This window comes from Rutilus rutilus, assembly GCF_951802725.1.
Source record: "Rutilus rutilus genome assembly, chromosome: 24".
Taxonomy (NCBI): domain Eukaryota; kingdom Metazoa; phylum Chordata; class Actinopteri; order Cypriniformes; family Leuciscidae; genus Rutilus; species Rutilus rutilus.
The window spans coordinates 15051273-15073635 of NC_140228.1; the positions used below are offsets into that span (position 1 = coordinate 15051273).

The 22363-nt window shown below is 35.5% G+C and overlaps 1 protein-coding gene across 3 annotated transcripts in view; it reads right to left on the bottom strand.

The window, feature by feature from the left end:
* The window catches only part of tpk1 (thiamin pyrophosphokinase 1), a 58634-nt gene that overhangs the window by 30476 nt on the left and 5795 nt on the right, over window positions 1-22363 (bottom strand). For 2 of the 3 annotated variants that reach the window (XM_084398621.1, XM_084398622.1), the window contains exons 3-5: window positions 17867-17941; window positions 8908-8977; window positions 48-120 (exon numbers count right to left, since the gene is read on the bottom strand). In XM_084398621.1, the coding sequence (XP_084254747.1) occupies window positions 48-120; window positions 8908-8977; window positions 17867-17941 (218 nt within the window). The remainder of the gene's footprint in view (window positions 1-47; window positions 121-8907; window positions 8978-17866; window positions 17942-22363) is intronic. The other variant, XM_084398623.1, reaches the window with a different exon arrangement.

Sequence of the window (22363 nt, forward strand, 5' to 3'; positions counted from 1 at the left end):
AAAGTAAAAGAGACATCACGAGAGAGTCCCAGAGAGAGTACGCTTACCTTTTCTGTGTAAAACGCCTTGACCTCTGGCAGGATTGAATCAAAGTCTCCATTTATGTAGTCTGGGAGAAAACTTGATGGGAAGACGAGAGAGAGAGAGAGAAACTGATGTGAGCGAGAGTGGGAGAAGAGGGTGATGGGTAAAAAGGCACAATTTGTGCAGCCATCGGATCCTTTATTCATGTGAAATGAAGGTGCGTCTCTGACACGGGCCATGGAAAGCTTCAGTGACAGGACCCCACTAGAGCCATTCAATGCCTGCCATTCACAGCACTATCTGTCCCCAGACATGACAAGAGCGACACAGACAGCCTCTTGACACAGTGAGGGGTTGAGAGAGAATTGATGCACACCGCGCCGTTGCCGTATACCTCACCCCAAACTTTTGCAACATAGATTTACGATATATACGGAGGCATGACAAGATTTTCTTCGCTCAGATGGGCAGAGTATTCATTTTGAGAAAGGCAGATCATGTCGCGGCTTCTTTCGTTTTATTCCGATAGAAGAAAGGCAGCGTGGGTATAGGTAGGCATTAAAGCATAAAGACTCGATGTTATGATTTCACGGTCCGCCGGGCGGTGCATGTAGCCGCTGAATGAGCAGAGATGCGCTGCCGAGCTGGTTTAAGAATAACACGGCAGCGGATTACAGGAGCACTATCTTCATCTCACGGATGAATCTGAGGCCCGACCAGGAGAACACCGGCTGTGTTATAAACAGGTTGTATGGGGAAAAAAGCCAGTCCAATGATACTAAATTGACAGTAAGCTTGCTAAGACAATCATCAGTTTTTCTACTGCTCATGTTTTAAAGTTAATTATTCATTTAGTCCATTTAAACAACAAATAACTGGAAAATAAGAAATGCAATTCTGTTTTTAATGACTTTTTAGAGGCAGCATAATGGAATCTGATTCTTGGACTAAACTATATGTGACCCTGGACCACAAAACCAGTCAAGTCGCACGGGTATATTTGTGGCAATAGCCAACAATACATTGTACGGGTCAAAATTATCGATTTTTCTTTTATGCCAAAAATCATTAGGATATAAAGTAAAGATCTGTTCCATGAAGATATTTTGTAAATTTACTACCGTAAATATATTTTTGTGAGTGGATGCAGCCACATCGTGAACATAAATGGACAAGTTTAAAGGCGATTTTCTGAATATTTCGATTTTGTTGCACCCTCAGGTTCCCGATTTTCAAATAGTTGAATCTCAGCCAAATATTGTCATATCCTAACAGACCATACATCAATGGGAAGCTTATTTATTCAGCTTTTTGATGATGTATAAATCTCAATTTAAAAAAAATTACCCTTGTTACTGGTTTTGTGGTCCAAGGTCACATATATTAAAGAACAATATAGGGCTGTGCAATGTATCGAAATATCTCAAATGTACATATCGCAACAACTGGGGTCATGAACAAAAGAGAAAATCCCTCACTGCTCTTGACTGAATAGCTTTTGTAGCTTTAATAAGTATCAGCATATATTTTTACATTTGATTATTCAATTTCTGTTGTTAAATAAACCTAATGTAGGCCTACCTGAAACCCTAAACCCAGTGGTTTACACTGATGTTAAAATGACACTTCTTATGCTACTAGTGAAACACTGCTGTTCACTTTCAGAAGTTGTAGGGATGCTTTCTTCTGACAAAAAGAATGTGAAACGTATGTAGGTTATATCATTTTAAATATAATTTACGTTTATTTTACACACCTTAAGCATTATCGTATCGCATTTCGAATATCACATTATTTAATCAGTTTTCGCACATCGTATTTTTTTTCAATATCATGCAGCCGTACGAACAAAACAAAACAAAAATTTCACTGACTGAAAAAATCTATAATGTGCATCTTTAACTCAACAACGTAATGAACAACTAGTCAGTAATTAAACAGATTTTTCTCTTAGTTAGTTGCAAACTTTATGAGTTTGATTCACTAAAAAGAACATATTCATTAGAGTCATTCTTTCAGGAATCAGACTACACAGGGTTGATTCACTAAACAATGACTCACAAGCTTTATATATATATATACATATATATAAAAAAACGGTTTTATTCTAGCTTCATGCATTCCTTTTTTAATCAACACTAGAATGTGGGTAAGTTTCATTAAAAAAGCAACATTTTAAGCATAAAGCTGAGAAAATTCAGAACGACGATCAAAACATAGATGGAGTAGAATCGAGTCCATCAACGCTTGCACAGTCCTATACCACTTCCTGGGTCGACATTTCATTCAGTAACATTAGGTAGTTTTGATTTATATGCTATTTAATGTTGATGATCGTGCTTAATTTACATATGCATATAATTACATATGATATTGCTTGTTTCTTTTCTTTTTCTTTCGTTTTGATCAGGAGATTCAGTACTCTTTCAGAAGATGCCTAATAGCGCCCCTCTACCGTATAACAGTGAAAACACGGAAAGCCAGAAATTTCCATCAGTGGCAGGGAAGCGTTGTCTCATAAATGATGGAAATTTAAGTCGATGGCAGGGAAAGAGTTAATAAAACATTCTGTCCGTAACAAGGGGTCAAAATGTGAAAACCATTAATGGAACCGTTAAACGTAAATCAAAAAGTGATCAATTATATCATGTTAAGATTCAACGTGGTTACAATTTGTGCACCTACTAATTGATTTATAAGCCCCAATTAATCTTTCTGCCAAAAAAGCTGGATCATCTAGAACACTTCTGGCTTTGACCAAGGGTTCAATGTGCAAGAAAAAGCAATTCAAAGCAATAAACAGTTTAAGTTTCCTGTTGTCGCGCTCCAACAGACAATGGTTAAACAGGAACCCATAAATAACCCTCAGCAGTGACAGTTCTCCGGCCACATTAAGGTGAAGCTAAATTAAACCTTTCCTTTTGACATTTTATCAGCAAAACAGCTCTTCCCACCGCAGAGCTCAAATTGGAGGCAAAATACACCTCTTTTACATTCAAATTAAAGTGTCACTTAAACTTAATCGTAACGCAGGGACTATACCTCGTTGGAAAAGAACTCGATTTGGACCGGCACAGAGAAAATTAGAATTAAGAATTGAAGTAATTCCAGAAGGTCAAGACCAACCCCAATGGGAGAACCTGAGATCAGACACTCTGTCACATCAGATGCTTCTTTCATTTTGTCACAGCCCAAAGATACAAGACAGACAGACGAGATCACAGTTATCGGTCTGGCTTCCTGGTTGTTTTCTTGTTACGCACTCTAAAATAACATCAATGAGGATGTGGGGAGGTGAAAACTGGGCTCCCAAGTGACATTCAGGAACAAAACTACATGCAAATCCTTAAACGTCTTGTATTTTGTTGCAGCCTTTGTTTTCTAATAAGTGATGTGACTGTTCATCAACAGGGGAGCTTGGTATTGGCTTCATTTGGTGCAGCACAAATTCCGCTCTATTTTTTAAGTCAATAAGCCCACTCAGGACTTAAATAACAGATCGCCTGCTTTATGCCTGGCAGTTTCACACACCTCTCAGAAGACCCCTCAAGAGACCTCTTCAGCTGTTGCTTCATTACAGGCAGTCTGTTGAAATCATAAAGCCGCCCCTCCTGAGTGGAGCATCTGAACAGACGATCAGCTTTTGATTATGCCTCAGAGTTCAATTTCGAATCCTTCATAATCAGTAAAGGTCACACAAGTTCGAATAACTACAGACACACAACAAGTACCAAGCTGAAGTACTGTACATTACTGTGTATCCATGGTGACACACATTGTGTCTGAATAGGTGTACTGAACTTCCCTGCTTAATATTATTCATAGTCACGATAATGAAGTCACAACTACTGGCTGAAGCGCCTGTTCATTTAGTACAACCTTAAAGTCCCCCTGTAGTCAATAATAAAACAAAAAAAACAAACAAAAAAAACAATTCTTAAAATAGCTTGAAAGTAACTCTACACCTTGCCCCATTTAGTATACACAGTTCTATGAATATGCAAATTAGCCCCGCCTCCACTCACTCACACCAGCTCAGAGATTCACTTGTTGACAATCACACGTTGAAGGGATTGGTTAAAAGGTAGTTTGTCAGAAACACCAGCGATTTTAAACCGTGTTTTTGAGACTGTCTTTGGTTCACTGCAGTTTTAAAGAGAAAATACTCATTAATGGTGTTGACTTATGAATTTGCATATGGTTTGTCTTAAAGCATATTAAAAACAACACATAGACATACAGTATAAACAACATTAAAAGCTTGATTTTCACTTTAACTGATGGACTGATTCCTTTCATTGTTGGTTTTTGAAACTATTTAGTAAGCATTATTACTTATTTCATATGTGGTAGCCAATCATAACAACAGTAATTTACACATAGAAGTCTTAAAGGAATGGCCAAAAAATAATAATCTAAAATACTAACATTATAAGTAGATTAAAAGAGGACAGAAAAAGGTTAAATGTAAAATCTCATTTATTCCTGTGATGGCAAAGCTGAATTTTCAGAAGCCTTTACTCCAGTCTTCAGTGTCACATGATTCTTCAGATTAACATTTACACTTACTTGTGAAAATAGTACCACAGCGATTAAAAGATTGAAAGGGATAGTTCACCCATAACTGAAAATTCTGCAATCATTTACTCACCCTCAGATTGTTCTAAACCTGTGTGAATTTATTTCTTCTGCTAAACACAAAATAAGATATTTTGAAGAACATGGGTAATCAAAGAGTTGATGGACCCCATTGACTTCCATAGTATGGGAAAAATACTAGGGAAGTCAATGTGGTCCATCAACTGTTTGGTTTCTGACATTTTTCAGAATGTCGTCTTTTGTGCGAAAGATGAAAGAAATTCATACAGGTTTGGAACAATTTAAGATTGTGTAAATAATGACAGAATTTTCATTTTTGGGTGAACTACCCCTTTAATGAAACTTTCAGATTGAAGCTCTCACTTGTCTGTTTGAAACAGTAGCGGGTTTAAGAGAAATGTATTTATGTACCAATCTAACAGCTAATGAGACATCTGAACATTTGAGATTATCCAGAGAGCGATCAATGTTGATAATCCAGAAATTCTGGGACTAGAAACCTGTTCCATAATAATGGCCGATACCATCTGCAAATAGTAGAATAAAGCATGGTATGTTTCATGAGCTCCAAAGCAATAGTGTGTTCACTACTTCAGTTAAAATAAAACTGAGCTTTCTAAACTAATCAAAATGTACCAGGAAAGGTCAATGCAGTAATTACATTTAAGGCAGTGTGAGATAATAACAGGATGTGTCTTGATCTGTGCACCAGCTCTGAAGATTTCCCTCCCTGTCAGCTCCTGTTTGCACAGTGAGATTAAAAATGAATAATCACTGTGGATGCATGTAATTAGGCAAGGCCAGAGGTCTGCCAGACATATGAAATGTGTTCCGGTCCTGCATCAAAAAGACTTCTGGGAATGATCGCTGCTCACAAATGAGCATAAAACAAAAAGATGTCACAATGTGCAGACAGATTTGCAAGTATCATTAGTTACACACTGTGCGGTAGGTTTTGGTCAACTCAGCAATTTTCAATTAAAGGGATAGTTCACTCAAAACTTCTGTCATCATTTATGCACCCTCACATCTTTTCAACATAATAACTCTTGTGTTAGAAACAGACCACAATTTAAGTTGTTATTCATTGATGATCCTACCCTCAACGCGCTGGGGATCACTGGCAAGTGAGTTGAACTTTAGGCTGGTTTTGTGAACTGAAACAACACATTTATTGAAAAGATCTGAATCATTCAGACCATTTTTGTGAACTGAATCAATCAATTTATTGAAAAGACTGGGATCAATCAGACCATTTGTTTTTATACTGAATTAAGCAATATTTTGAATTAATAATATCTGTTATGTGAACTGGAACTGATTCATTACAAATATGTGATTAATATAGACTGGTTTTATGAACTGTATTCAAATATTCATTACAAATATCAGAATAATTTAGACTGGTTTTATGAACTGGATCAACTGATTCACGTGAAGATCTTATCCATTTAGAGTGATTTTGTGAATCTAATCAACCAGGCTGTTGTTGAAAATAAGAACTTGTTCTTAAGTGACTTGCCTGGTTAAATAAAGGTTAACTTAACCAATTAATTAAAAATATTTGAATTGTTCAGATAAGTTTTGTGAACTTGATCTGGAAAAAAAACGGAATTAACCGATATTTGAATAATATATGTTATGTGAACTGGATCAACTGATTCATTACAAATATCTGAATCATGTAGACTGGTTTTATGAACTGGGTCAACTGATTCACTTCAAGGTCTGATTCATTTAGAGTGATTTTGTGAACCAAATCAACCAATTCGATAAAAAGATCTGAATTATTCAGATCAGTTTTGACTGAATCAAACAATTGTTTTAATTCATTGGAAATGTATGGAATTACATGAGGGTAGCACAAATATAATTTTAGTATCCCTTTAATTCCTTCAAAAATGTTAATTCCTTACTTCCATCAAAGGAAGAACTAAAAAAGCACTGCATCTGTTGATGATATTCATCTCCAAATATGGAATATTTTGCTTGTTGCTCAGACCCAATTAATTTCCAGCGAATAGATATTCCCTAATGACAACGCATTTGGCTAACTGTCTGGAGAAGACTTCTATACTCCGTTCTGGCAGCTCTGAATAAAATCTACAGATGACAACAAAAGCATATGGAGTAAAGCAATGACAGGTACAAGAGAATTGATGGATGTGACATGGAACAGGGCCTGCTGTATGTGTGCATTCAGAAGAGATTGTTTATTTTTTGGAACGTCCTTTGAGGTGTCTTTGGCAGTGCTGCTGCAAGCTGATAAGCTCAAAACAACAAGCTTCTGACGATCGCAGTCGAAACATACTTTACTGGCAGTGTGCTGAACGGATCATTAGCTCCCTATGAAGAGATTCTGACTCCCTTAAATATGCCTGCCGTCATAATAAACCAGCTGTTTTGAAGCAGCAGCTCAGTCTATTATATGTGGCGCAATATATGTCAATTTGCTGTTTATTATCCTATTTGAATAATTTGACTGGCTCAGGCTTTTTAAAACCAATATCATGCTTATCAATTTAAAGAAGTGTACTTGCCAGAGAGGGAGAGCGTTTCATGGTTTCAGTAATTAAAAGTTTTAACAATCATTGTTATGCCATTAAAAGACAGTGGCTATTTTTAAATACAAAAAATTGTGTTACGAATTACGAATTTACTACTTTCTTTTGCTTCATGCTGCCAACTTGAATTAAAAGGTTAGTTCACCCAAAGATGAAAATTATCCCACAATTTACTCACCCTCAAGCCATCCTTCATCTTTCTTTCAGCCAAACCCAATCAGAGTTCAGTTATATATATATATAAAAAAAAAAATCCTGGCTCTTCCAAGCTTTATAATGGGAGTGAATGGTACCTTAGATTTTGAAGCCCAAAAAAGCGCATCCATCCAACATAAAAGTAATCCATACAAATCCACAGGGTTAATAAAGGCCTTTTGAAGCAATGCGATGAGTTTTTGTAAGAAAAATATCCATATGTACAACTTTATTGGCTTTCGGTAACGGCTGTACACGAGTAGAGTTCCGGCGGAAGAGTGACCTCGCGTATGGCCGTTTCCGGAAGCCAGTGACTATAGTTATTTTTGGGTCATTTTTAGGTGAACTAACCCTTTAAGCTTTATCGACAACACTTGCTGCACAAGGTTTCCACTTGTCGCTCCTTTTCTTTAAAAAACGCAAAAATCTGGGTTACATAAAAAGCACTTACAATGGAAGCGAATAGGGCCAATCCATAAACATTTAAAATACTCACTGTTTCAAAAGTATACATAAATAGTAAACTTTTCTGTGTGCATTCAATTTTACAAGTTTGTTGCCATGACAACTCAACATTAAAACCCTAACATGACTGTAAAAATGACAAGAACTACTTAACAGCTGACATAATACATAACAGCTGACATAAGTTTGAACAAAATAATTAATTTACTGTGCTTTAATAAAATCATAAGCTGCACAGGCTCATACAGCAAATTCCTCACTGTAATCTCGATTTTTGCTTTTAACAAATTAAACAAGGGATTAAGTCAAAATTACTTATTGCAGTAATCTACATTACACCACAAATGCTGTTGATAAAGCTTACCTTGTATTGAACCTGGAATGTTCCTTTAACAAAAGACAAACATTGTCTCCAAATACATGATCTTTCCAAATCGTCACCTTCCTAAAATAATTCGAGTCATTTTGAAGATCAAATGACTTAGGCAATTATTTTAGTAAGGTGACGAAATGTAAAGACACCAAAGTCACCAAAATAGTCCATACAACAATTTTTTTTGTTCTTTTTGAAGCTTGACAACTAAACATTTTCTAGGTGACAAAATAACAGCATTTGTTTTTGGAGGGACATGAGGCTAAGTAATGAAGAATTTAAACTTTTGGACAATCTATCCCTTTAAATAAACAAATGCTCCAGTATGTGTTTAGTTCCATCACTCCATGCTTGGAGAGTCTGATATTCAGCTTTATTTTTAGGTGGTAGAATGAAAAGGGGACCCAAACAAAAGAAAAGAAAACAATTGAAAACCGCTCAGGAGAGGAGAGAAGTACCCAATTTAGAGGCCTGGAGATGAATCTGGCCTGTCAGCCACTGACAAAAGGTGATGGATTAGGAGTTAAGTCCTCTGAAAGCACTCTGGCAAACAGGATACTCCTGAGGCCTCCTACAAGTCCAGCAGCTCTGAGAATGAACATGTGCAATGACACCAGAACCTTGACATCACCAGATCCATCTCTGCCCTCCGAGTCAATAGTGATGGGAGCCAAAATAGGTTCTCACCTCTCGCGACGACCCTCCGTGAGCCGGTACAGATGATTGGCACCTCCGTCGGCACATGCCCGGATCTTGGCTGAAACGGCAAAAAAAGAAAGAAATAGGAGGTGCTTAGATGAATCCTTGATCGCCTTCATTACAATTTAGATCTCGGAGCAAAAATGAGTGAAGAGGTAAATATCATTGAAATCACATTATACGGCTATACGTTTGAAGCCATTTCAGAGCCCATCTCGGTAACTGCTGACATGCCGAAATGAAAACAAATAGATTATTCTAGATCATGGCCATAATGACAGTAATGGCTCCCTTGTGCCTTTCGTGAAAGCACTAATCATTTCAGGATGAAGGTCAGTCTGTCCTGTCAGGATCATCATCGATTCTGATAAGCATGGTGAGGCTTGTCATTTTCAAGGTAAGGCCAGTGGGAAGCTAAATCCAGTTAAACATGCCACTGGTTTTGACAAGGGATATGACAGCCACATCTACATATTGAATCTTGATCTACACTGTGTAATACTTCATATACTATATCACATAATGATGTCTTTAGGTATTACCTTTGATGAAAAACAGATAAAATATATAAATAAATATGAAAATATTCTAAAATTGTACACCTATATATTCATTTATAATGCATTATAACAACTAAATATATATTTATTTAATAGAAACATTTATTTAATCAATTATTGAATATTTATTAAATTATTGAATATATATATTCAATAATTCAGTATATATTTAAATATATATACATAATATTTGTATAATTGTATACAATCTTATAATATTATATACAATTAATATGATAAATGTATAAAAACATAATTGGTATATTTATTACATACAAATAAATAAATAACATCCTAAAATTATTAAATATACTGCATAAAAAAGTGCATAAAGCATATTCATATGGTATATATTTTGCAATATATTTCAGATTTAGTATTATTATAATAAATAATATATAAAACACAAAATATTTTTAGTAAAAAAATGCATAATAGCTATTAATAAAACTATGAAAATACATATTATGACAACCTTTATAAAGCACTATATAAACAGGCTTCACGTGAAGTGTTACCTGAGATTCGGTTTTTAGTTTGTGAATTCAGTGCAGGCTAACAAATCTTGGAAAGATGTCGCAGCATATGCTCAGTTGGAAACGTACAAAAAAAAAACATCTAAAGTGACATTAAAATGATAATCCTGCCGACTTTGAAGTCTGACACGAGCAGAAGTTCAGAAGAAGTGCTCTTGACTTTTTTGTAGCTTCTGAACGAAAGCACACAGATGTTTCAAGTTTGATTTGATTTATTTACAAGGCACATTTAAAACAACCTTGGTTGACCAAAGTGCTGCACAAGAAATATCTAGGTCCATCCCCAAAATTAAAATAAGACATTAAAAGCACAAGAGTACAAATAGATTTTCAAAACTTAACAATTTTGCATATAGTCCCAGATGTGGGATTCACTCTCTAGACAATAGCAAGAAGTAACAAACAGGAATGTAAAATTTTAACTGAATAAATTAGTTATTTTAAACCAGGTGCTTTGAGAGTGACGGCTTTCCTTTGAAGACTTTTCTTCCTTTTTTTATCAAGTAGCTTGGTTATAAGCCTGCAATCCTATTATTTAAAACAACATGCACAAACCCAACTGGTACAAACGACGGTGACTTTTATGTTTTGTTTTGTTTTTCTCACATAAGTTCCATGAAAAAGGGAGGGAACATTTTCCCGGTTGCATGAAACAAAGACGCTATTCTGGGACAATCACTCAGATGTTATGCTTATGAGAGTGAGGAATTGTCACAAAGATCGTGTCAAGAAGAACGTAATCTTGTCAGCACAGTTGGTTTATGACCAAGCGTCAAGGGAAGAGAATTGGATCATACGCCTCATGAATAATGGAATGCGTTTGTAAGACACTCCTGCAATCCTAATGGACAGGATGACTTTGGGCATACTGTGAAAACAACTTCTTTCAGGTGAAAGCATGAGGAGAATCAAGGGAAATGTTTTAAACAGTTAAACACCTGTACTGGTGACACAGAAGGGGGTGGAAGCGCTTGAACAACACAAGAACATTCACTTTCAATTTACATGCCACCTTCAATGACTGAATAAAATTCTGCACTCCTGAAAACGTGATAATACACTTTATGAATGCTTGTAAGGGTCATCTTGCTCTGGGTGACAAACAAATGACACTTTTGTTGCCATTGTTGTCTGTTCTCCCACTTGTCTAGACTTCTAAACAATGTCTTAGACTACATAACTCAATAAATCAAAGTCAACCTTGCATTTGTACTGCAGTGTCTGCAGTTTAAAGGCTATTCTGTGGTCAATTACTGACTGACATAAGCTACCGAGAGTCTCCTATATCAACAGGGCATTCACTACACAAAAATAGGGCTGTCAATTAAGATCAATTAATCACATGAGAAAAGTCATTAAAATGATTATTCGTTTATTGTAACTGAAAAAACGTTAAAAGTTTTCTGCATCAAAAAAAAAAAAAAAAAATCTCATCGTACAAAATCAACGGTATCCATCCATGCTGAGAAAAGCCCCTAAATTAATTTAATGAATTAAGACATTGCATTATTGTGCGTAAGATTATTTAAGTAAAGTCTTGAATAGACAAAAAGTGTATATAGTGTAAAGTTTATAGGTTTTTTATTTCCATATTCTTGAACATACATATCGATTTTTTTTATTTGTGTTTTAAAGACTTGTATGTATGACAAAAATCTTTGAGCTATTTGGGTAACTCTTTCGCACTGATAAGAAAAAAAGCGAGGTGATGATTGCGCTGGCGCAACCGCCGACCCCAGGGGGTCAAGACAGTATTTTCTACATGTTGTTTTATTGCATTTTTTATTCAAATAATTTATTTTAGACTATTTAAAAGAGTGGTTTGTTAGTGCAAAATTCGAAAATAATTAATCGAAAAGCAAAAAAAAAAAGAAAAAAAGAGGTTCACTCCTCTCTGTAATGACCCATGGACCCATGTTTACACGATTACACTGCAAAATCATTTGCTCTTCAGTTCTGAAATAATGCCTCATGATGATGCATCCAGGCCAGTAATTCATTAGTTCCCAGACAGCTAAATTGGTCTGGCAAAGACATCATTATTTGTTCATAGTGTGATTACACTGGCGTTTTCAATGCAGTCTCGGGAGGTGAATCAAAGAAGCTGTTCTGTAAAGACCCCATCAAAGTAAACAGCATGCAACATCTCTAACTGGAAAAAAACAGGGCGTAATTCAGTCTAGCCGTGAACTACATCTAGGAGCAAGACTTGAAAGCTCCAGGCTGAATGCAAATGACTCATTATTTCAACACCAGGCAAATCTATTAATATGAAGACTTCAATAAAATGAAGACTTAACCACATGCAGAGCACAAAAGGCAATAGTCTAACATTCATGACCATGAATCTTGAGAATCGACGGCATTTAAACTGCTGCCAGTTCTAAATGTGCTGTGAATACCTAACCTGTGGTTTCAATCACAGCTGCAAGATCATGTGAGCTGCTTCGTCTAAGACTCTGAATGCCAATCATCTTTCAGCATCGTTCAAACAGTAAGGAACATTGAATCAGTGAGTCATTACAATCAAAAAGAAGTTTACGGTGGGACCTCCAATAGTAAACAACCAACCATTCTCACTTTTTGGTGAGGCAGCATTACGACGCACGGAGATGCTGGAGGGGGTAAATCATCTCTGAATGCTCTTTCACTGAAGCCCTGGTGCAGGACAGATAACCTTGTAAATAAACACTTCATAATCCACCAGCGGTGCTTCCTCTTCCTGTCATGAACTTTTGCTACTCGGTCTGTGTTTTATGGGGGACAAATATTGATGAGGCAGACTTTGCTGTCGCTGATTTAATGTCTTTTGGTAGCGGAAGTGAAGTGAAGCCTGCGGCCTCTGTAAATCAAAGAGGGCCGAGTGGTCAACGAGCAAAATGGAAGGTTAGTTTGCCTTTTAAGCTGGTTTCTTCAAAAGAGTTCAGAGAAAGAGTGGGTACACAACTTTTAATTTAAGTCTATAATTTTGTATTTCCTTTGAAGTAGAAAGTTTGAGCAGAATATGTTTTCTAATAGCCTTTTTCACAGGCATAAATCATTTGATTCTTGCTGTCTGTTGCAGCATTGGTATTTCTCATTCTAGAGATCTGATTGGACAAAAATCAGTGGAGTACAAGATGAGTCATCAATATTTTAGCTACATTTTAAACGTGTGTCCAAATTACTGTCCAAAAGTTTGGGGAAGGTAAGCTTTTTAAATGTTTTTGAAAAAAGTCTCTTGCTCACCAAGGCTGCATTTATTTGATCGGAAATACAGTAAAAAATATTGTGAAATATTACAGTTGAAAATAATTTTGAATATATTTTAAAATGTAATTTATTCCTGTGATGTCAAAGCTGAATTTTCAGTAGCCATTACTCCAGTCTTCAGTGTCACATGATCCTTCAGAAATCAAAGAAAAATGCAGTTTGTTGTGCTGCTTATTAGTTTTGTGGAAACGTGATACATATTTTTCAAGAATCCTTGACGAACATAGACGGCCTCAAATCTATAACAGACATGGCATAAAAGCCACAAAACGTCGCCACAAAATCATTATCAAGCCAATCAAGTGATCCAAACTCAGAATCCGTCCATTGACCAAAACGCTCAAAAAAAAAAAAAAAAATATTCTGCCAATCCTCGCTATATTGCAAAAACAAACCATCAAAAAACATAAGGCTGTTTCACACTTTCCAATACCGAGGAAAGGATAATAATGATTTCACATACCACGGTATGTGGAAAAAGGGTTTCTGGACAGGAGAGAGAAATGCTGTACTAGAGTGTGTCTGATTTTTGTGGCACTGTCAATTCTTCAACACACCAAGCTTTTATCAAAACAGGACGTTTGAAGCATTTCCTTCAATAAACCCCAGTGTTAGAGGAAGGTGGAGAGGAACAGCTTACAGGAGACGACTGAGGCTTTCACAAATCCGATTTAGTTTTCAACCTTTAAGACTGACTGTCAATACTGTCAATTTTGCAAGTGATGAAATTTGTTTTTGACAGCGTAGTCAATGTCAGGTGTGATTAATATCACTGATGATGTTAGAATGGCAAGAGACTTTCTTGTACAACAACTAAGAGCGTAAGTGTGGAAGATTTGCCATTGCTCATGTCTACAGTAGCATGACTCACCATAATGATGAACTAATAAGGTGCGTGAGACAACATAAGTGACATTTTACACACAAATTCATATCCAAAACCGCTGACTCGTACACTCATTTACATTCACTACATAGTGAATGTCGTCTATAGGGTGAATAAAAATGAGTGTAATACAGCTTCATAAAAATATAAATGTAAACATTCTGACTGAGACACAATGCAAAAAAATATTTACAGTATACATCTTAAAAATAAGATTGATGTGGTTTGGAAACTTTGGATTCACCAATTTAAAAAATGAAACAGATTTGATTTGGGCATATCAAAAATGAATTTTCAACTTGTTTCATACCAATTATCCGAGGGAAACTTCTGGCTTTACACTACCATTCAAAACTTTGGGGTCAAAAATAATTTTTGGTAACACTTTGTCACATTGTGTTCTGTTTAACATTTTCATGAACCTTCAGTTTGTCGTCATTTGTTACATGTCTTTGTTCAGATTCCTGTCACTCAGCTGTCTCCTTGGTAACCGTCATTATTATTTCATCTGTGTCAGCTGTGTTCCTTTAATTATCCTCGTTTGTGTCTGCTTTATCGGTTTAAGTTCATCCCTCTCATTTAGTTGTTCGGTCTTAACATCATTTGGTGTGTGTTGCCCTGCCTGTCTGTGCAGTATTTGTACTTTCCTCATTAAACGTCGTTTTGAAACTTTATTCATCGTCTTCATCTGCCTTCCTGCATCAACCCGTGACACACTTTAGTTAAGGGTCCAATTCTCACAATGAAATAGTTGCTTATTAGCATGCATGTTACTAAGATATTGGCTGTTTATTAAAATGCATATTAATGAATTATTCTTCATGACCATATTCTACAACCCTTAATACCTACACAATACCTAAACTTAATACCTAAACTACCCCAATACCTTAACTAATAAGCAGTAATTTAGTTTACGGAGGCAAAAGTCATAGTTAATAGTTAGCTAATATAAGTTTATATTTAATACTTTTGTTAAGAAAGGACAGATTAAATTGATCAAAAGTGGCCATAAAGATATTAACATTGTTAAAAAAAAATCTAATAAATGTTGTTTTTTCTATTAATCAAAGAATCCTGAAAAAAATTTCATCACAGTTTCCACAAAAATATTACACAGCACAACTGTTATAATAATAAGATTTTTTTTCTTGATCACCAAAATGATTTCAGAAGGATCATGTGACACTAAAGACTACAGAAAATCCAGCTTTGCTATCAAAGGGAATCATATTTTTAAATATATGAAAAAATAAAATCAGTTATTTCAAATTGTAATAATATTTCACAATATAAAAATGTTTTTAGTCTATAAGCCCCTTTCACACAGAGATTCCGGAAAATACACGGATAAAGTGACCCGGGTTCGTTTGATTTTGGATCATTCACACTACCAGTGATTTTCCGGAATCAGAGAGTGCGTTCACACACAACCCGTAAAAATCCCGTAAAGACATGTGACATTGATGTGACTAGTAATGTCTCAGCAACGTCTTAAGTTTGCTTATGAGCTGCGATTTCTCTCTCGAGAAACCACGCTTGTGCATTTTTTTCTCTGATTCGATCATAACCTTGCGCATTACGTACCGTTTCACAGCTGGCGAACGATCCCGGCTTCAGCGTCATCACTACGACACGGCATTATTACGGCTTTTGTTCACACAGCGCGCGTTCCGGGACTGAACACAGCAATGTTACTAGGTCCCCAACCCGGCATCAATGCCGGCATCAATCCCGGGTCGTGTTTGCATTCACACAGAAGGCGTTCTGGCAATTTGCCGGCAATTTGCCGGAATCATCGCGCTGTGTGAAAGGGGCTTAATACTGATCAAATAAATGCTTCTTCCAAAAACATAACAATAAATCTTACCAACCCAAATTTTGAGTTAATGGTAGTGTACAAAATAGTAACTGCCATTTTTATATTGAAGCTAACAAAAACAAGGCTGTGAGTAACAGAAGTACAGAAGGATCAATAATGGGCACACAGGTAACAAACAAACTGCATTTCCGTTCCTCGCAGCCTTGTTTTCGTTAGTTTTGAATTAAGCATGGCAGCTACTCTGATGGCATCTACTAATCCACTAGTAACTTCCACACAAAGCATTTCCGGTTCTAAATTAAGTACTAATGACACAACTGGACTAAGAAAGAAGTGAACTTTTGAAAGCAGTTTTGAAAAGAGTCCAAAAATGTGTTGGTATCTGCAAAGAGCAGTCTTTGATCATCCAGCCCTATAGAGAGCTGGTGGTGCCACAGGCCCATAGGGCTGCACTTCTGAGGCTCACTGGAGGAGGGGTGGAGCGCCCTGCCCCGGTCCCTCAAGGAAACCATCTGGATAAGCTCACCCTGCTCCCAGCAACGCACTCATCGCCCACCTGATTTGCCTCCAGAGCAAAGCTGCATGAAACATGCACAGCAGCTCTGATGATGCAATGGCAGGGGAGTTATGATCAAGAGTTTTTAAATGAGAGAAAAAAAAACTAATGCAACATAGTTAACAAACTCTCATCCGCATAGAACCAAACCGGCAACTATCTTAAGAGAAGAGTCTACATCAAATGATTCATCGTTTTCTTTACATATTTTTACTGCTGAACGGTTTGCTAACCCTAAAAATCATGTGAAAAATCCTGGATGTAAAAACTAGGGCAATCAAATGAATGCACAAAATTAGTCCAATTAATTACGAAAACATAATGCAAAATGAAAATGAATGCAATTAATCATGCCCCCTTAAACCTTAGCTAAAAATGTTTTTCAATAATTTAGTCATCTGCCTCAGTACTGTAATGTCTAATGTAATGAATAGCCTCCAGTTAAGGAAGTTTCACAGCAAACATTTATTAATAAATTCAATCAATTAATTAGAATATCGTGAAATGAATTAGATTAAAATTTTAATTGATTTCTATGTGCATTTTTATGCATTATGCTATGCCAGTTTTTAGAGCAAGTAGTGTGTTCACATCAGTGTTATTTGAGTATTTTTATATACTATTATATTTATTAATATTTTGAATATTTTATATTTTCAGTTTTCATTCTCATTTTATTTTAAGTTTTAGTAATTTTGTTACAGGCTTGTCAATTTTATTTAGTGTTTTTTTTTTTATATATATATATTTCTATTCAGCTTTATTTATTTATTTTTCAGTTTCAGTTGTAGTAACCTTAGTGATTCAGCTTATTTTCTATCAGTTTGTTGCCAATGGTTAATTTTAGATTAACGAAAACCATTTTAATAGTTTTAGTTAACAATAACAACACTGGTTCACACTGTCAATTCCAACAAGAGAGAACACAGTGCATAATATAAGTGCGTATTGTATAATACATTACAGTACATAATTCGAGACACAACTAGTCATGATCTACAATTCAATACAAGAGCTATAAATCCGGCTGCAATTGAAAATTGTTTGGGATCAACCAATAAAGGTACCTGAAAGCACACAACACTATAAAGACAAACAGAAAACAAAAAAGTTATGTAATCGTACATCATCCAGTGGGGGATCAAAAAGATGACTAATGCATTATGGTTTATAGCATACAGCGCCTCTATATCTCACCAATTAGGCCTGTCTGACCTTATCTAGAGAGTTCTGTGCCAGCTATCTCACCATTCTCTACTGCAAAAGCAAGCCAGACAAGTACAGACAAGCATCAAATCAAAGGCTGATGTGTGAAGTTCATCACAAAATCAATACCTTTACTCCACAGTACATGAAAGTACCGCTCATCCAACGGTTGATTTAGGATAACCAAGCAAATCCTCTGTTTTCCTGGTGAAAGAACACAAAAGTGAACATTAATGGGCAGACATATTTCAATAGCATCCTGTGGTTATGATGTGGTCTCTTTCATTTACAGTGTGCCACTGAGAAAAACACATTGTAATATTTGGTTTAATCTTGTGCGATAAATAGAAGCAGCCAATGAAAACAGCAAGAGTAATAACTGTAATAATAATACACTGTGATAATAATACAGGTAATACAGGCCTTTGGTAATTGCCTAAACACAAATTCTGATGCATTTTCGCAACTGCTAGATGTGCTTTATATGTAGCAAACTGTGTGATATTAACAAATCAATTTCAGCTAATTTTACAGATATTAAATAACACAAATATATTTCACTTTCATTCTTAGTGATACTACAGGAAATCAATTATAGTCAGTAAAGAACAGATTTTTTTAAACGTTTTTTTTTTTTTATAAATGAATTATTAAATAAATAAATAAACAAACAAACAAACAAATAAATGAATGAAAATGGGAAAGGGGTACTATGAAATAAATTCTTAATCTTACACTTTTTGTAGTAAAATATCATTTTATTTACTTTTTTTGTTAGAGGCGAACCCTATAATTCCATTGTATTTTTATATAAATAAAAGGTTTTTAGAAGCAGTGACAAGAAAAGTACGGTAAATAATGGGACGAAGAGGTGCCAACAGGTTCAGAACAATATAGGTTTGCCCAACTCAAACTCACAGCACCAAAGCTCAATGTGTGCATGCAGTGCATCTAACCGCTAAACCACAGTTCTAATTATGATAAGCTTTCTGTCACATATTGATCCAACTATACAGCCTGAAACACTACATAGAAGACAACATAATTTGGTAAATCTATAATTTCGCGTTATTTATATTTCAAGATGATGTTCTGTAAGGCCTCCCAGTCCACAAAAACAGTACAAAATGCATGGGTTCACACATTTAATTGCGATACATTTCAGAGCCAAGCCACTCACATTTATAATTATAGTTATTCTAACATGAAGCTAATCAAATGTTTCTCCAAACAGCACAATGCTACAATTGAAGTCTCTACATGGCGAAATGCTGGCAGGATTAAGTACATGTGTCAGCATTACAGCATTGTTTTTATTGCACATTGTTAGAAAAAGAATCACCAACTTCACAGAATGAGGAAACATGACAAGTGAAGTACACAGTGTATGTGTCAAAACTGTCTCAGAATAAATCACAAGTATACTGATGTGGGCGTGAACAGAACACATCTTGCGGAACAGACTGGGTAAATATCAAGGTCTCGAGGTGCGAAAACACCGTATAAAATAATGAGAGCTATCGCAACACCCTAGGCAGTGGTGAAAGGACAACATCTGTATTTTGCAACAGTTATACAAAATCGGTTTTTCACATTTCAGTCACAGATCTCTTCTTCCTGTAAATTGCATTTTTGACAGCATGCACTTGTAGTAGGGCGCCAAGGACGTTTTCCACATTTGAATATTCTTCTCTGGGAATTATCAATTGAAATACACAGAAATTATCATATACCAAATTAACTGAGAAGCTTGCTGTTCATTAGGATACAACACATTTGCAATTCAACATATAAACAAGCTGGGTTTGATTAGTTCACAAATTGGAATGAATAGGACATGAAACGCAATTTCTTATTCTAAACAGAGTTCCATTAAACATAAATGTATTGAATATGTATGAATCGAAGGATCGTAAGGACATGCTGAGACTTGAGAATGGCGTATTTTTGGATTAGGTCAAAAATCTAGGCCATGTCTTTAGACTTCATTTCACTGAAGGGCTATATAGAACATATCAGAGAAGTGTAAAGTCACATCTTTCTATTCCAGGGTATTTTTGTTCTCATGAGTCTTTTGTCTCGAAATCTCTTGAGTATGTGGACCTTATGGGAAAACGGTGTGAAAATTAAGCACAGCAAGAACACACTAAAACCAGTTCTTTACATGAGAGATGAGCTCTACTTTAGGAGCAAGAAAAAAATACTTTTAAGTTGAGATTCCAATAAAAAATGTTTGTATTTCTTAATCTAAAAAAATAAGACAGAAGTGCGTGCATAATTAATAGGCAAATCGATATTCTAAAAATATTTTTTCCCAAGCACATTTAAACAATTCCAAACCACATACATTTTAATAACTACTATTAATTTTGAATATAATAATTTTAAAGTGATATATAATTGTTAACGAGGGCAGGAAGTGAAAACGCCTTATATTCAGACGTGCGTAATTATTAAGCTGGATTTCTTTTACAGGTAAAAAGGACAACAACAATAAAAAAGATTGAACTCACATTGAAAAGTCAAAAGCTATTAAATGCCCATGAGAAGGATGAAATACTATAGAAAATGCTAAATTAAGATGTGACCATTGGACAAGAAATCAAAATGTTCACTGGGGCACAGAAAAAAACAGGTCGAGAGGAAATGATGGATGTTAACTGCAAAAGATTTTAAAGAGTTTCTGGTGGTTTCACACTTAATTCTTCAACTTTAATTCTTGGTCTCCATCACGGCTTCCATTTTCCAGAACTGCAAACTACCTGCAGTCTCTAGAAGTACAAGATGTCAGATTCTCTGAGATTTTGCTAAGGCAAGGAATCCTGAAACATGACACGCACTTAATAAGAATCACAAGCTGACTGTCATAAAATAGATGAAGACTGACTTTCAAAATAGTTTTATGGACAAATAGATTGAGAGTGACTCTTGAGGGATAAGCACCAGTTCAAGTCAGACAACAGCGGCGGTGGTGAGGGAGTCACGGTGTGAACTGCTACTAACAATGAGCAAGACGAACCTTTCAGGGAAGGAGATGGACTTAAAATCAACTCCAAAAACTCACTGCCAGATTCAGGAAGATCAATTCCTCAAATACGAGAGGAAGTGGTGCTGGACCCTCAAGAGTCACTGTCAACCTATCTGTCTATAACGCCTTTAAAACAATCAGTCTTCATGTATTTCACAACACTTCAGCTTGTGGTTCTTATTAAGTGGGGATTTCAGAATCTTACCTTAGCAAAGTCTCAGAGAAACTGACACCTTGTACTTCTGTAGACTAGGTTACAGTTTTGTAAAATGGTGGCACTGGAGACTAGGGTTCCTGATGGTTTCACACCTAATTCTTTGCCTTAATACTTAAAGTCTTTTGTAGTTAATATCTTTTTTTACTTTACCTGTTTTTCTGTGAACCTGCTGACCGAATAAACATTTCTTGTCCAATGGTCATCCCTTAATTTTGAAATGTATATAGTATTGCATCCTTCTCATGAGCATTTAATAGCTTTTTACTTTGTGCGAGTTAAATCTCCTTTTGGCCCATTTTACCTGTAAAAGAAAACCTGCTTGATAATTTTTCACTTCCAGCCCTCATTAACAATTATATATCACTTCTAGAAAAGTAATAGTTATTAAGATTGATGTGGTTTGGAATTGGTAAAATGGGCTTGAATAAAAAATAAGATCAGAATATTGACTTGCCTATATGCACGGCACGCACTGTAATAATGCTAATCCTCTTCGGGCTTTCACACTCCACCACTGCAGCAGTGTTGTTTCATGCAATATTTATAAAATATAAATATTAGATGAAAAAGTCAAAACTAAAAAACTTAAACGAAATTTTAAATGTTGCCTAGGAAACCAACTGAAATAAAAGAAGTTTAAATTGAATTACTAAAATATCTAAAACTGAAATCCATATATTAAAAATAAATTAAAAAATTATAAACTTTAATACATATTTTTTTATAAAAATAACAAAAACACAAAAAACATAAAAAAAGTAATCCTACAATAATAATAATACCGTAATAATAATAATAATAATAACACTGCACTCCAGTCTACAGCCAAAACCGCTCTTAACATTTCTAAAATTAATTCTAATTACAGTAAGAATGGCTGAGCCTAACCTTTTATAGAGAGCATGGTTTAAGAATTCTCACAGGGCACAAGGCCTTTTCAGTCTCGTTAAACAGCATTGTGTGCGGTCTGTGAGTAGGACACAAAAAATACGGCACTAATTTTTTTACAATTTACTGAATTTGACAGTAAACGACCTTCACCACTTTACCAGCAAAAATTTGTACGGAACCGGACATTATAAGCTGATGTTAGTCGTTGAGAATGCATTCATTACTGTAATGACCAGGCGGTCTCAGACATATTAAAAAGCATGGCCGCAACTCTTGGCCAATCATTAGAACCTGATTACTTACTTTCTGGTCATGTATTTATGGGGCACCTACCCAGAGAGGGATATCATTTTGAATAAAAAATCTATTATTTTGCTGTAGACTGCTATCAGATTAAATGGGGCTGTTTTGTCCAGCTATTGCATATGGGGGTGGGGCTCTGCAAAAAGTTAACTTGACTGAGATCATTAGCTGAATGCCAAACTGCTTC